The sequence below is a fragment of the Chrysochloris asiatica genome, unplaced genomic scaffold (assembly GCF_000296735.1).
Source record: "Chrysochloris asiatica unplaced genomic scaffold, ChrAsi1.0 scaffold00044, whole genome shotgun sequence".
In the NCBI taxonomy this organism is placed as follows: Eukaryota; Metazoa; Chordata; class Mammalia; order Afrosoricida; family Chrysochloridae; genus Chrysochloris; species Chrysochloris asiatica.
Window position 1 is genome coordinate 10,888,722 of NW_006408562.1, and position 11,825 is coordinate 10,900,546.

Sequence of the window (11,825 nt, forward strand, 5' to 3'; positions counted from 1 at the left end):
AATCCCTCAGCTCATTAGTTTCTCAGAGTGCCTTATCCTCAGAGCCCTCTGTCCAGGTTGTTTGGGTTCTGAAGGACCCCTGTACGTGGAGACTTATACTTGGGACTGTAACCATGTGTTCCAGAAGTTCTGGCTGTCCTTACTTGACTTGCATAAGCCAAGTTCATGACATATTTGGTTGCAACCACAACCAACTGAACATTTTCTCTTTCCCCTAAAAATGAAGACATTAGCTTGTTAATTATCTAATGCAAAATATTTTAAATTGGAAAGTCAGTTCCCATTATTTCAACAGAAATTTTTCACAGAGCCATGTTCTTAGCTTACATACAGGGTTAGAGGTTCCTATCAGCTAATGAAGGCAGCTTTGGCAGGGTTGTCACTGCCTCCACTCTTCTCCACCCAGTGTGGTGAAGAACTGTTTGGATAGAGTTTTGTGTAGGCTTTGTAGCCATCAAATGGGCATTAAGATGAGTTGTAATCCCATGAAGAAGACTCTTTAAAATTGAGATATTTCAAGTTCACTTTAGTACCTTTTATTAATGTATCTCAAAAAAACTCAATGTTAGTTTGGTGATTTTTCACATTTTCTAAATAAAATAAACAAGAATCTGGACAACCATTATTTTAAAGAAAGTTTTACTTAGGAGTCATATGTGTAAGAAATGTCTAACTTCCTTTGTCAGTCATGGTTCCCTTAGAAAACAGACCACTCTCTCAAATTGATATCTGAGGAGTGGAGCAGATACAACACTAGACCCAAAGGTTTTAGGAGAGGAGTGGTTACTGAGGAGTTGTTGAAGACCACCTGGACAGGCTTAGTAACCCTTGGTCAAGGACACAGCATCCCAGTGGCCCTTAGCAAATATTCTGTTCTTACTCTGCTTTCTCCATTCTTCCAGTGCCCTTTGCCCAGGCATCGAGTTAAGTGTTAGGGATGTAACATGACATAAGATTATAATAGTTGCTGTGGAGTTAACTTTGACTCATGATAACCACATGTGTGTTAGTGACTGAGTTGTTTGTTTGTTTTTTAAGTTTTTATTGTGAATTATGTGATAGTTTACATGGGTGATCATTAGCTTTACATTCATCCTATCGTACATCGTTTCATTGCCATGATTACAATCCCCTCCATGCATCATCAAACAACCAAAGGGTACACCCTACAAGCCTGCCCCTTGGTTGTCAGCACACATCCCCTCTCCCTCTCTGGGTCTAGAGTCCCCAGCCTCTCCATCTCTCCACATCATCGTCTCTGCCTCCATATCTGGTGTCACTGTATCTGGATAGGACCCTGCACTCCACTCTTCTCCCTTGATGGTCCCAGGGACCTCCACTCCTGTACTGCAAAGTCAACCACTCCCCTCCTTTTGCTACAATGACTGAGTTTTTTGAAACTCAATCACCAGGCCTTTATTGCAAGGTGCCTCTGAATAGACACCAATTGCCAGTCTTTCAGTTAGCAGCCACCCAGGGACTCAGAATAAAACATATTAACCACATCTGTGGAAGAACAGATAAGAATATAGAAAAGATTACCTAAAGGTCTTCTTTCTGGAGGGCTTAAGAACTTACTCCATATATTGTTTCTGAAGTCTGTTAAAATCAGAGCAGAAAATGGAAGAAAATTTGTAGACAGAAAGGCCAGCATGGGCTCTATGGTGCAGACTGGACAGCAGTGTGGGGTTTGAGCAGAGAGCCTGTGGTGGGCAGATCCTGAAACAAGGGCAGAGCCATGATTCCTGCTCATCCAGAGGGAGGTATCCCAGTGTGTGAGCTTGAGATTTGCACTTTGGAGAGATTGCCTTGGTGGAAATACACATGAGGGCCTAAGGCTGGTGACCTTGAGGCTGGAAAGGAATGTGGAAACTTGAACTCAGGTATGGCTATGTAGACATGGCCAGGAAGTGGTAGGTTAAAGAACCAGCCATCAAAGAAGTGGGATGCTGAATGAAGGGGTGAGGATCTGCTGGGCTGCTGAATGAGGGGGGAACATGAAGGTTGGCCAAGTCTATGGTAGGTTGGTCATTGGAACAGAGCCTTTGGGTTTCTGGAAACTATGCAGTCTAGGCAGTTGGTCTTAGACTTCCTGGGTAGTACTTTATGTTTAGATAAAACCTGAGCATTCTTCTTCCCCTCCTCCATACAACACTCATGCAGTCACATCTCAGCCCCATCTCAGAATGGGGTTTCATGCCTGCTAGTGCACATGTCTATATGTCGCAACTCACACAATGGACATTCAAGGGTATCCTTTCAGCTACAGAGAATGCAGCCCACAGACACAGTGTGCTCTAAGAAAGGGCATATGGACAGAGCATTAGGATAGGCGCTAAGTGCTGCCATTTCCAGAGATTCTGCAGGGCAAACTGGGTGTCATCCCTCTGGAAGAGTTTGACTTAAAAGAGGTCAGCTGGGTGAATGAATCAGCCCTTTGTCTTGAACTAAGTGCCTCAAAACCTATCAAATGAGTTGCCATGTAGTTGAGACTCCAACTCATGGCGACCCCACGTGTGTCCGAGGAAAATGACTTACTGCAAATAGATTATTAGGTATTTCTTGGCTATGCCTCCAACTTTTTTGTTTATGGTCTAGGGCATTCACTGAACCTGCGAATGACTCAAACCTAGTGTTAAAGGGTGCTTGAGATTTCAATAGCATTGTCTCCTCATGCCAAGAGATAGGGTCCAGATTACTGTTGCCACAGGGGCTAGAATGAGCAGGAAGTGCCTTTTCCAGATACACCTTGTGCCCTGTGGTCACCTCTGTTTGGTGGTGGTTATGTGCTGTGGAGTTGGTTCCAACTCATAGCGACCCTGCATAGGGTTTCTGAGGCTATAAATCTTTACGGGAGCAGAAGCCTCATTTTTCTTCTGCAGAAGAGTTGGTAGTTTTGAACAGCTAACCTTGACATTAGAAGCCTGACTCATAACCACTAAGCTACCAGAGCTCTAGCTGTGCTTCAGGGTCAGTGGACACAATGGCAGGAATTGGTGGGTAAAAACTTGCAAACACCATCCATGAATTGCCTAGAGCACTTGGGTTTGTGTAAGTGCATTGGGTGGGTGGGGGAGGGGTGAGGCTCTTTCTGACAGGATTGCCTGGTGTAGGTCTCCCCGAGTCCCAGCTTTCGTTCGTGAATCCCAGGTTGCCTCCCCTATCAGCTGTGTGCCAGCCTTCTGTTATTCCATCCCCTACATTCACCTCAGGTCCTAGTGCAACAGCCTGGTCAGCATGGTGAGGACAGAGCCATCACTAGATGAGGTAAGGGGTCAAATCTGAAAATCCGTGGAAATTCTTTTGAATCTGAGTAGTAACAAAAGAGCATTAGTAAGTTTTCTCATGGAAGTTACTACATTTCAAATTAAATGTTTAATAGTTCTAGCAATTTTATGACTCTGTATAGCAAGGTAGGGATTGCTATGGTTCTGTAGAATAGGCACCAGACTGTGAACTACAAGGTTGGCAGTTCAAGCACACCAGCTACTTCATGGGAGAAAGATGAGGCTTTCTGCTCCCACTAGAATTTATAGCCTCAAAAACCCTCCACAGAGTGTCTATGAGTCGGAACTGACTGGACAACAACAACAACAATAATAAGGTAAAGAGGTCTAGAAGATGTTGCTGAAATTTGTGTCATCCAGTTGTCTAGAGAAATGTTTGCATTCTGTAGAAACATGGGATTTTCTGCTGGGAGTCATAGTTCTGTTTGCGCCATGGGAGATGCATGGAAGACACTCACAAGGACTTCATAGCAGCTTCCCAAATTCATCCAGTTACTGTAGGTCTGCCCTCCTTAGCTGTGTTCAGTCCTACAGTAATCAATGCCCAGGGAAAAAATCAACAAACATCAGCCTCCTGAGATGCTTCTTGATACCCAGACAGTAGTGAACATGAGCAGCTTCCTCTCAGCTCTTATAGCGCTCCGCTGAGACAAACCAGTACTCCTAGGGCTCCTTGTCCCTGCCCACCCCCATCCTAGGACTCTCATCCCTACTGGCTCCCCAGGCAGTAGGATTTAGATGTGAGGCTTGTATACAGTGCACGGAGTGAATCCTTCCAACTCTCCTTGACAGCATCCATGAAAATGGGGAAAAGGCTGCACTTCACAAGGAGAATCTGCTGCTTCGTGGATGCACCATCCGAAACACTGAGGCAGTTGTGGGCATAGTCATCTATGCAGGTAGGTGCCAGTGGGCCCCATGCTGTATTGTCATAGGATGTTGGCCTGTGTTGTTAGCCACTATGGTCCTAAACATTTCCCCAATTTATTTCTCCGATTGCATAGCCACTGTGGAAATAAACATACATGCACACATATGAGGAGGCGTCAAAGAGGTCTTGGAAAAGCAGAACTTTTACACTAGCTTTTTGAAGACCCCTCATGAATAGCCACTAGAGGAAAAAAAATACATATATATATATATATATATATATATATACATATTTGTTATTGTTGTTTTTGTTAAGTGCTGTCAAGTCGATTCCAACCTATAATGAGGAGCAGCTGGTAAGCTTGAACTGCCAACCTTGCAGTTCAAACAGATTTTCAGTCTAGCACATTAACCCACAGTACCATACCAGGTCTCTCTATATATTACATACATACATTAAATACATGCATCACATATTTGCATTACATATATACATAGGAGAATATATGTGTGCGTGTGTATGTGTGCCTCAGAAACCCTGGGTGACACTGTGGGATAAAGCACTGGATAGCACAATCTGTTTGAACCACAAGGTCGGTGGTTCAAACACACTGGCCACTCCTTCAAAACCCTATACAAGGTTGCTATGAGTCAGAATGACTGGTCAGCACTTAACCACTATCTACACAGACACACACATGCACACACCAGTGTAGCACTACAGGATAAATGCACTGGACCGCAAGGTCTGTTTGAACTGCAAGGTCGGCGTTTCAAACCCACCAGCCACTTCTCAGAAACCCTATATAGGGATGCTATGAGTTGGAACCAACTCGACAACACTTAACAACACCACACACATACAAGGGTGAGTCAAAAATTATCCACCACTCCTCACAAACCCTATATAGATCACTATGAACACTGGACTGCAAACCACAAAGTCAGCAGTTCAAATCCACCAGCTGCTCCTCAGAAGCCCTATACATAGTCTCTATGAGTCAGAACCGACTCAAAGGCACTTACCAACAACACACACACATATATGTGTGTGTGTTGATGTTGTTAAGTGCAGATATTTGACTTACCCTCGTAGATATGGATATATACTCACTGTATAAATTTTGGAAAATCCTGAAAAGGTAAAGAAATGAAAGATTAAACTATGTAACAATACCTCAACCAGAAGTGCTCTCTCTCAGCATTTCAGCAGATTTCCTTCCATGTATTCCTCCCTGGTATTCATATATTTCAGATGAATTTTATCCCCTCCTTTCTCTACTGAGGTTATTGCAAAAATGCTATTTGATGGTAGCAGACATTTTCTCCTATGAAGTCAATGTAGCTCATTACTTGACAGTTGGACATGGTTGACAACTCGCTTCACCCTCTGGACAGGACATGAAACCAAAGCTCTGCTCAACAACAATGGGCCCCGCTACAAACGCAGTCAGCTGGAACGCCAGATGAACTGTGACGTCCTCTGGTGTGTCTTCATCCTTGTTTGCATGTCTCTGATCTCTGCTATTGGTAAGTCCCCTGGAAGTACCCCAGGCTGAGGAGCAATACCACAGGCAAACAGCTCTGCCGGAGGTCTCTCAGGAGAGGCCTGTTGATATAACTCCTAGGGTGGTTTGCATGAGCACGAGATGCCCAGAAGAAAGTGCTAGGCAGAGTAATGTTACTTTATCTAATTGATCAAGTCTTGGATGGCAACGTGTCACAATCACAAAGGTAGTAATAATTCCAGTATAAGAAATAGTAGTGAGCTGGCTGTGAGCTAAGAGTAACAGCAGGAGAAACACAAAGTGCTACTCACAGGAAACCATAAAAAGAGACAAAAATCAGGATTCTTCACAGTGGGTAGCAGTTATGTTGTATGTGGGCTCTGGTGCCCACAGCCTTTGCTGACTTCAGAGTTGCCACATGTGAAGACTCCAATCATACTACATTACATCACTCACCCAACTACTCTCATGTGCAAGAGACTGGTAGGATGGGCTGTAGCTTCAGAGAGCTCACTGGCCAAAGGAAACATACCCTGAGCATGAGAAAGGCCCTGATAAAAAAGTACGTGGGCCTTGCAGACAGCCTGCAATGTATCTTCACGAAGGAATACTAGTGGACAGGGTCCTGTCACCTCCTGGCTCTTTCAGCGAGCACCTCTTGACACTGGTGTTTTCTGAGACACATGTGAGGACACTCCCTTCTGTGGGTTCACATTTTCAACTGCCTGCTTAGCCTATATGCATACATCCACGCCCAACGTTCTCATCAGTGATGGAAGTTAGTTTCAACACTGGAAAACCTCAGGTGTGAGTAAGGAGCCAAGTTTCAGTTCTTTCTGGAAGTTATAGCTTGGATGCCAAGCATACTGGGTATTTTTCCCTTCTTATATAACAAGGCTAATAAAACCAAATATGCTTCCATTGAGTAAGTCACCAAGTAATGTTTTGCTGTAACTTAGATGAGTAATGTTCTTTTTCTATTGGAAGAATGCTAATTCTTTTTGAATGTTGCTACAGGACATGGACTTTGGGTATGGCGGTATCAAGAGAAGAAATCCTTGTTTGATGTTCCTGAGTCTGATGGCAAAGCTTTGTCCCCAATCTTAGCTGCTGTTTACTCGTTTTTGACAATGATAATCGTTCTCCAGGTAACAGTTCTAAGTGCCTTACAGTGAATGTTTTTTACTTTATTGAAGAGAACTTCAGGCATCATATTATCATATTCTAAGAAATTCCTCCAAATTCCCCACCTGGAAGTGCCGCAAATATATTTGTCTAAAATGTACTTAAGTTTTCCATTTAATTCATCAATAGGCTTTTTTCATAGATGATTTCAAATTAAAATTTTCCTTTGCTGTTCTTAGAATTCATTTATCTTTGGGGGTTCAGTTTTGATCATCATTTTCATTTTTGTTGTTTCTCTATTCCATTATTTTTTAAAAGCAGATGTTGCTTTGGAAAAATGTTAGCTTTACAGAAAATTTACAAACCATAATACAGAAATGTCCTTCACTCACTTTTCCTTGTTGTTGGCATCTTAACGTGCCAACACCCTGTCTAAACAAGGAGCCAGCAATGGTGCATTGCTGTGAACAAAACTCCGAGCTTCCTTTGAGTTTTACTAATCTGCTAATGTGCTTTTTTAGTCCAGATTCAGTTAAGGATATCAAATCACATTTAGCTATCACTGATACCGTTATTAATATTTATTCATGTGCTTCATCAATAACACCTAGTCATTAACTGAGACTTTGTCCAGAAAGACCTGTCAAGGAACATACAGGGGCTCAGAGACTTGGAGGAATGGGAAGGGGCAGTGAGGGCTGCTACTTTCATAACAAAAAGGGTTTCAAACAAAGGACATCTTCCCAGCAGCCCTTGCCTAAGAGGGAACTTTGTGATCATATGTGCTTCATCCAATAGGAAACATCTTTACTTAACTGCACATGTGCAATTTTATTCTACACGTGAGTTAGCACTTTTCTTGGTGTTCTCTTAAACTGTTTGTTTAAGTTAGCAGAGAATCTAGTTAGTTCAGGTATGACAGTTTATGTCCATACCCATCGTGTCAATACTATTACTCTACCAAAAATGAACATTAATTTTGTGGACCCAGTTCTTAAATTAACAAGGCATAACTGGGCAAATTTTTCTCAAAACTTTCTTCTGTTTTCTCTCCTGTGTATTGTTGTTAAGTACCATGGACTGGGTTCCAACTCGTAGTGACCCTGCACAGGGTTTCTGAGGCTCCATATCTTTACAGGAGCATAAAGCCTCATCTTTCTCCCGCGGAACAGTTGGTAGTTTCGAACTGCCGACCTTGAGTTTAGCAGCCCAATTCGTAACCACTGTGCTACCGGAGCTCCTTTGTGTAAGACCCCAGAAATGTCCCTTCCATACACAACTAGTATGAAAGTTGTCTTTCTGTGTGTGGCTTCTTCATGACCCTGGGGTTGTCCGACAGGGATGCAGCAGTTCCATACTGCTAGGAGCACAGAGAAAGTCTGGGGGCCCACTGCCACCATAGTTTGAGGGGACTTTGCTTATGAGGACTCTGACTGTATTCTGACTAAGTTTTGTCTCCTTTCTCTTTTTGCTTTCCTAGCTTCTCTCAAGCAAACCTTAGTAACACAAAAGCATTTGCTTCTCTCCAGGCTATCATATTTCAAGACAGAGTGGAGTTCTGCTCTGCAACATCCACCTAGACTGTCCTTGTTTAAATCTCTTTGTACTTTCCCACCATTGACACTAAACCAACCTATTTAAGCTGTTAAAGGTACAGTATAGTCCCTACTTATTTGTGGTTGTAGTAATTTGATACTGGAGTAGATTGGACTGATTCCACAACTTCCAGACTCAGAATAATTCGTGTCCATGTACCTTTTTCTTCTAGGTTTTGATCCCAATTTCCTTGTATGTTTCCATTGAAATTGTCAAAGTCTGTCAAGTGTACTTCATTAACCAAGATATAGAGTTGTATGATGAAGAGACCGACTCACAGCTGCAGTGTCGAGCCCTGAACATCACAGAAGATTTAGGACAGATACAGTATATCTTCTCGGATAAAACGGGCACATTAACTGAGAATAAGATGGTTTTCCGAAAATGCACTGTATCTGGAATAGAATATTCTCATGATGCAAATAGTGAGTCTGGGAGTATCAGGGGAGGCAATGTTTCCATGCTGGGCTGGACAAAAATGCTGTCACTACAAGTCAGAACTAACTCCATGGCACACAACCACCAACCACCACCACATTGAAAGCTGAATACATGCCCACACTCCGCGTTTCATTCACCTCACCTCTTATACATGTACACACAACACAGCAGAGACATACATACCACACATACACACACCATCACACATACACCACTCACATAACCCCTCACATAGCCTTCTAAGTGATTGGTTGTTGAGGAAGAAAAAGCGCATATGTGATTGGTAAAGTGCCTCTCAAGTCGACAGGAAGGCTGCCTCTCTCCTCAGGCTTGCCGTGGTGTCTGGAGGTGACTAGATTCTGTGTGAACGTGCATTTTCTGCCAAACAAGTGAAGCAAACAAGCAGACCTGTCTAGAGGAGCTCACTGTGAAGCTCCAAATTGCTTCCCTGTCACATCCAGATACAAAGAAGTTTCCATTGTCACCCATCTGTGCCCTTGTCAGAAGCTGAAAGTTCTTGGGTAGATACACTACAGTCTTCTCTTTGGACACAACATCTGGGTGACCTTAAAAGTAGTGGATTACCTCACTTTATTTTAACTATTGTGAATTGAGTGAAGGTTTTCAGACAAGATCGTCTGTTTTATATTCAGCAAATCACACACTTTGTTTCTTCTCAACGATTACAATCCCTTCCCTGCAACAAGTTATGCCACTTCCTCCCTGTGCTTCCTATTTCCGTTCCACACACAGTCCCATCCCCTCTCAACTTTGACCTTAAGTAAACATTGCCCTTTTGATTTTGAATGATTGAACATTCCATGGTGAGCATAACTTATTAGTGTTGCTGCCCCCCACCCCCATATACCTTTGAATTGCTGTCCTGAAAATTGAGCAGTGAGTGTGAGTTCCATTCCAGACCTGAAGGGTTATCAAGATCCATAGTCTAAGGTTCCTCCTGGTCTCAGTCATGTAGACTGATGTTCACAGGTTCCAGTCCATTGGACATATTGATTCCAAGCCTCTTCAGTTCTCATCGCTCTTCTTTCTTCTGCACACCAAGAGACGAATTGCTGCACCATATATAGATGCTCATGAGCTTTCAAGATCTCAGACACTATTCACCAAAGTGGATATAGAACATTGTCTTCATGGACCATGTAATGTCAGTTGACCATGATGTCCCCTGAGACTATGGTCCTGAGCCACCAAGCCCAGGACACCAGTTCCTTAAGATGTTTGATAATATCTAAGAGGTTTTCGCCACTTTGCCTGCTGTATGCTCCATCACATTCACATCACATCACATTCACAAAGGTAAATACTCATGTACAAGAATCTGCTTTCAAACCCTTATATATTTGTGGGTATGCTCCCACTCTTACTCCTATACCCATTCAGCCTGTGTGTCTATCCATGTATCTACCTGCAGAATGCTGGTGCTCCAAGTTATGTATATGACACTATCCCCTTTGGCCCTTGCATCCCTCCCTGTGTCTTCACCTGTCTTCATCATTCTTTTGCCAACCTCCCTCTTCTTATATATTGCCCACCCCATCACCCAAGTCTACCCTCTAGTCAGTGAATTACTATCCCTTCCCTTTCACCCCTGGTAACCATCAAAGAATGTCTCTTTTAGCATGAAAATCTTTACTTAAGTTTTTACAATAGAGATCTCAATGTTTGTCCTTTTGTGATTGACTAATTTCACCCAGCATAAAATCCTCAAGGTTCATCCATGTTCTGAGGTGTTTTGCAGATTTGTTATTGTTCTTCAACTTTGCATAGTATTCCATTGTGTGTATGTACCAAAGTTTATCTATTCTTCCTTTGATGGGCATTTATGCTGTCTCCATCTTTTTGCTATTGTGAATAGTACTGTGATGAATATTGGTGTGCATATATCTACCCATGTCCTGACTCTTATTTCTAGTGGATGTATGCCAAGTAGAAAGATTGCTGGGATAGTTGATAGTTCTATGTCCAGCTTTCTAAGGAAGTGCCACATGATTTTCCACAATGGTTGAACCATTCTACAGTCCCATCAACAATGTAAGAGGGTCCCAGTCTCAGAATTTGTTATTTTCTGTTTGTTTTTGTTTGGTGTTTTGTTTTTTTTTTCCTTCACCTTTTTTATTAATGCTGGAGTGAGATGGTATCTCATTGTTGCTTTGATTTGCATGTCTCTAATGGCTATGATCATGAACATTTCTTCATATGTGTTTCAGCTGCCTAACTGTCATCCTTGGTGAAGTGATTGTTCATGTCCTCTGCCCATTTTTTACTTATATTGTTTCTTTTTCTTGTACATGTGTTGTAGTTTTGTATAAATTTTAGAGATTAATCCCATATCTGATGTGCTGCAAAAAAATTTTTTTCACAGTGAGTGATCTCTCTTTTTACTCTTTTGGTGAAATCTTGTGATGCACATAGAGTCTGATTTAGGAGCACCAAATCATCTATTTTGTCTACTACCATTTGTGTGTTTTTAGTTATGTTTAACTCTACATTTATGTCTTGAATTAGAGCCCATAATTTTGTGTCTGTTTTTTCATTGATAATATTTATAGTTCTGTTTTTTTAAGTCTTCAATCTACGTTCAGTTTTTCTTTGTATATGGTGTGAAATATGCATCTTGATCATTCTTCTGCAAACAGATTTCCAGTTTTTCCAGCACCATTTATTGTGGAGATTATCTCTTCCCCATTTAATGTGTTTGGGCCCTTTGCCAACTATCAGCAGAATGTATCTAGATGGATTTACTTCTTCTGAGTTCTCCATTCTGTTCCAATGATCTACATATCTTTCACTCTACCAATGATAGGATGTTTTGAACACTGTGACTGTGTAGTAGATATTTAAAGCAGAAGTGAGAGACCTCCAACTTTGTGCTTTTTCTTTAGCAATTCTTTGCTTATATGGGGGCTATTTAATTTCTGTATAAAGTTAGCTATCAGTTTTTCCCTCTCCTTAAAGAATGATGTTGGAATATAGATTG

The 11,825-nt window shown here is 42.0% G+C and overlaps 1 protein-coding gene across 1 annotated transcript in view; it reads left to right on the top strand.

Annotated features, from left to right (window-relative positions):
- ATP10A (ATPase, class V, type 10A) overlaps nt 1-11,825 on the top strand; it is a 220,974-nt gene that overhangs the window by 130,082 nt on the left and 79,067 nt on the right. Inside the window, exons 4-7 of the mRNA XM_006861922.1 lie at nt 4,080-4,186; nt 5,556-5,687; nt 6,683-6,813; nt 8,559-8,811. Of these exons, the coding sequence (XP_006861984.1) occupies nt 4,080-4,186; nt 5,556-5,687; nt 6,683-6,813; nt 8,559-8,811 (623 nt within the window). The remainder of the gene's footprint in view (nt 1-4,079; nt 4,187-5,555; nt 5,688-6,682; nt 6,814-8,558; nt 8,812-11,825) is intronic.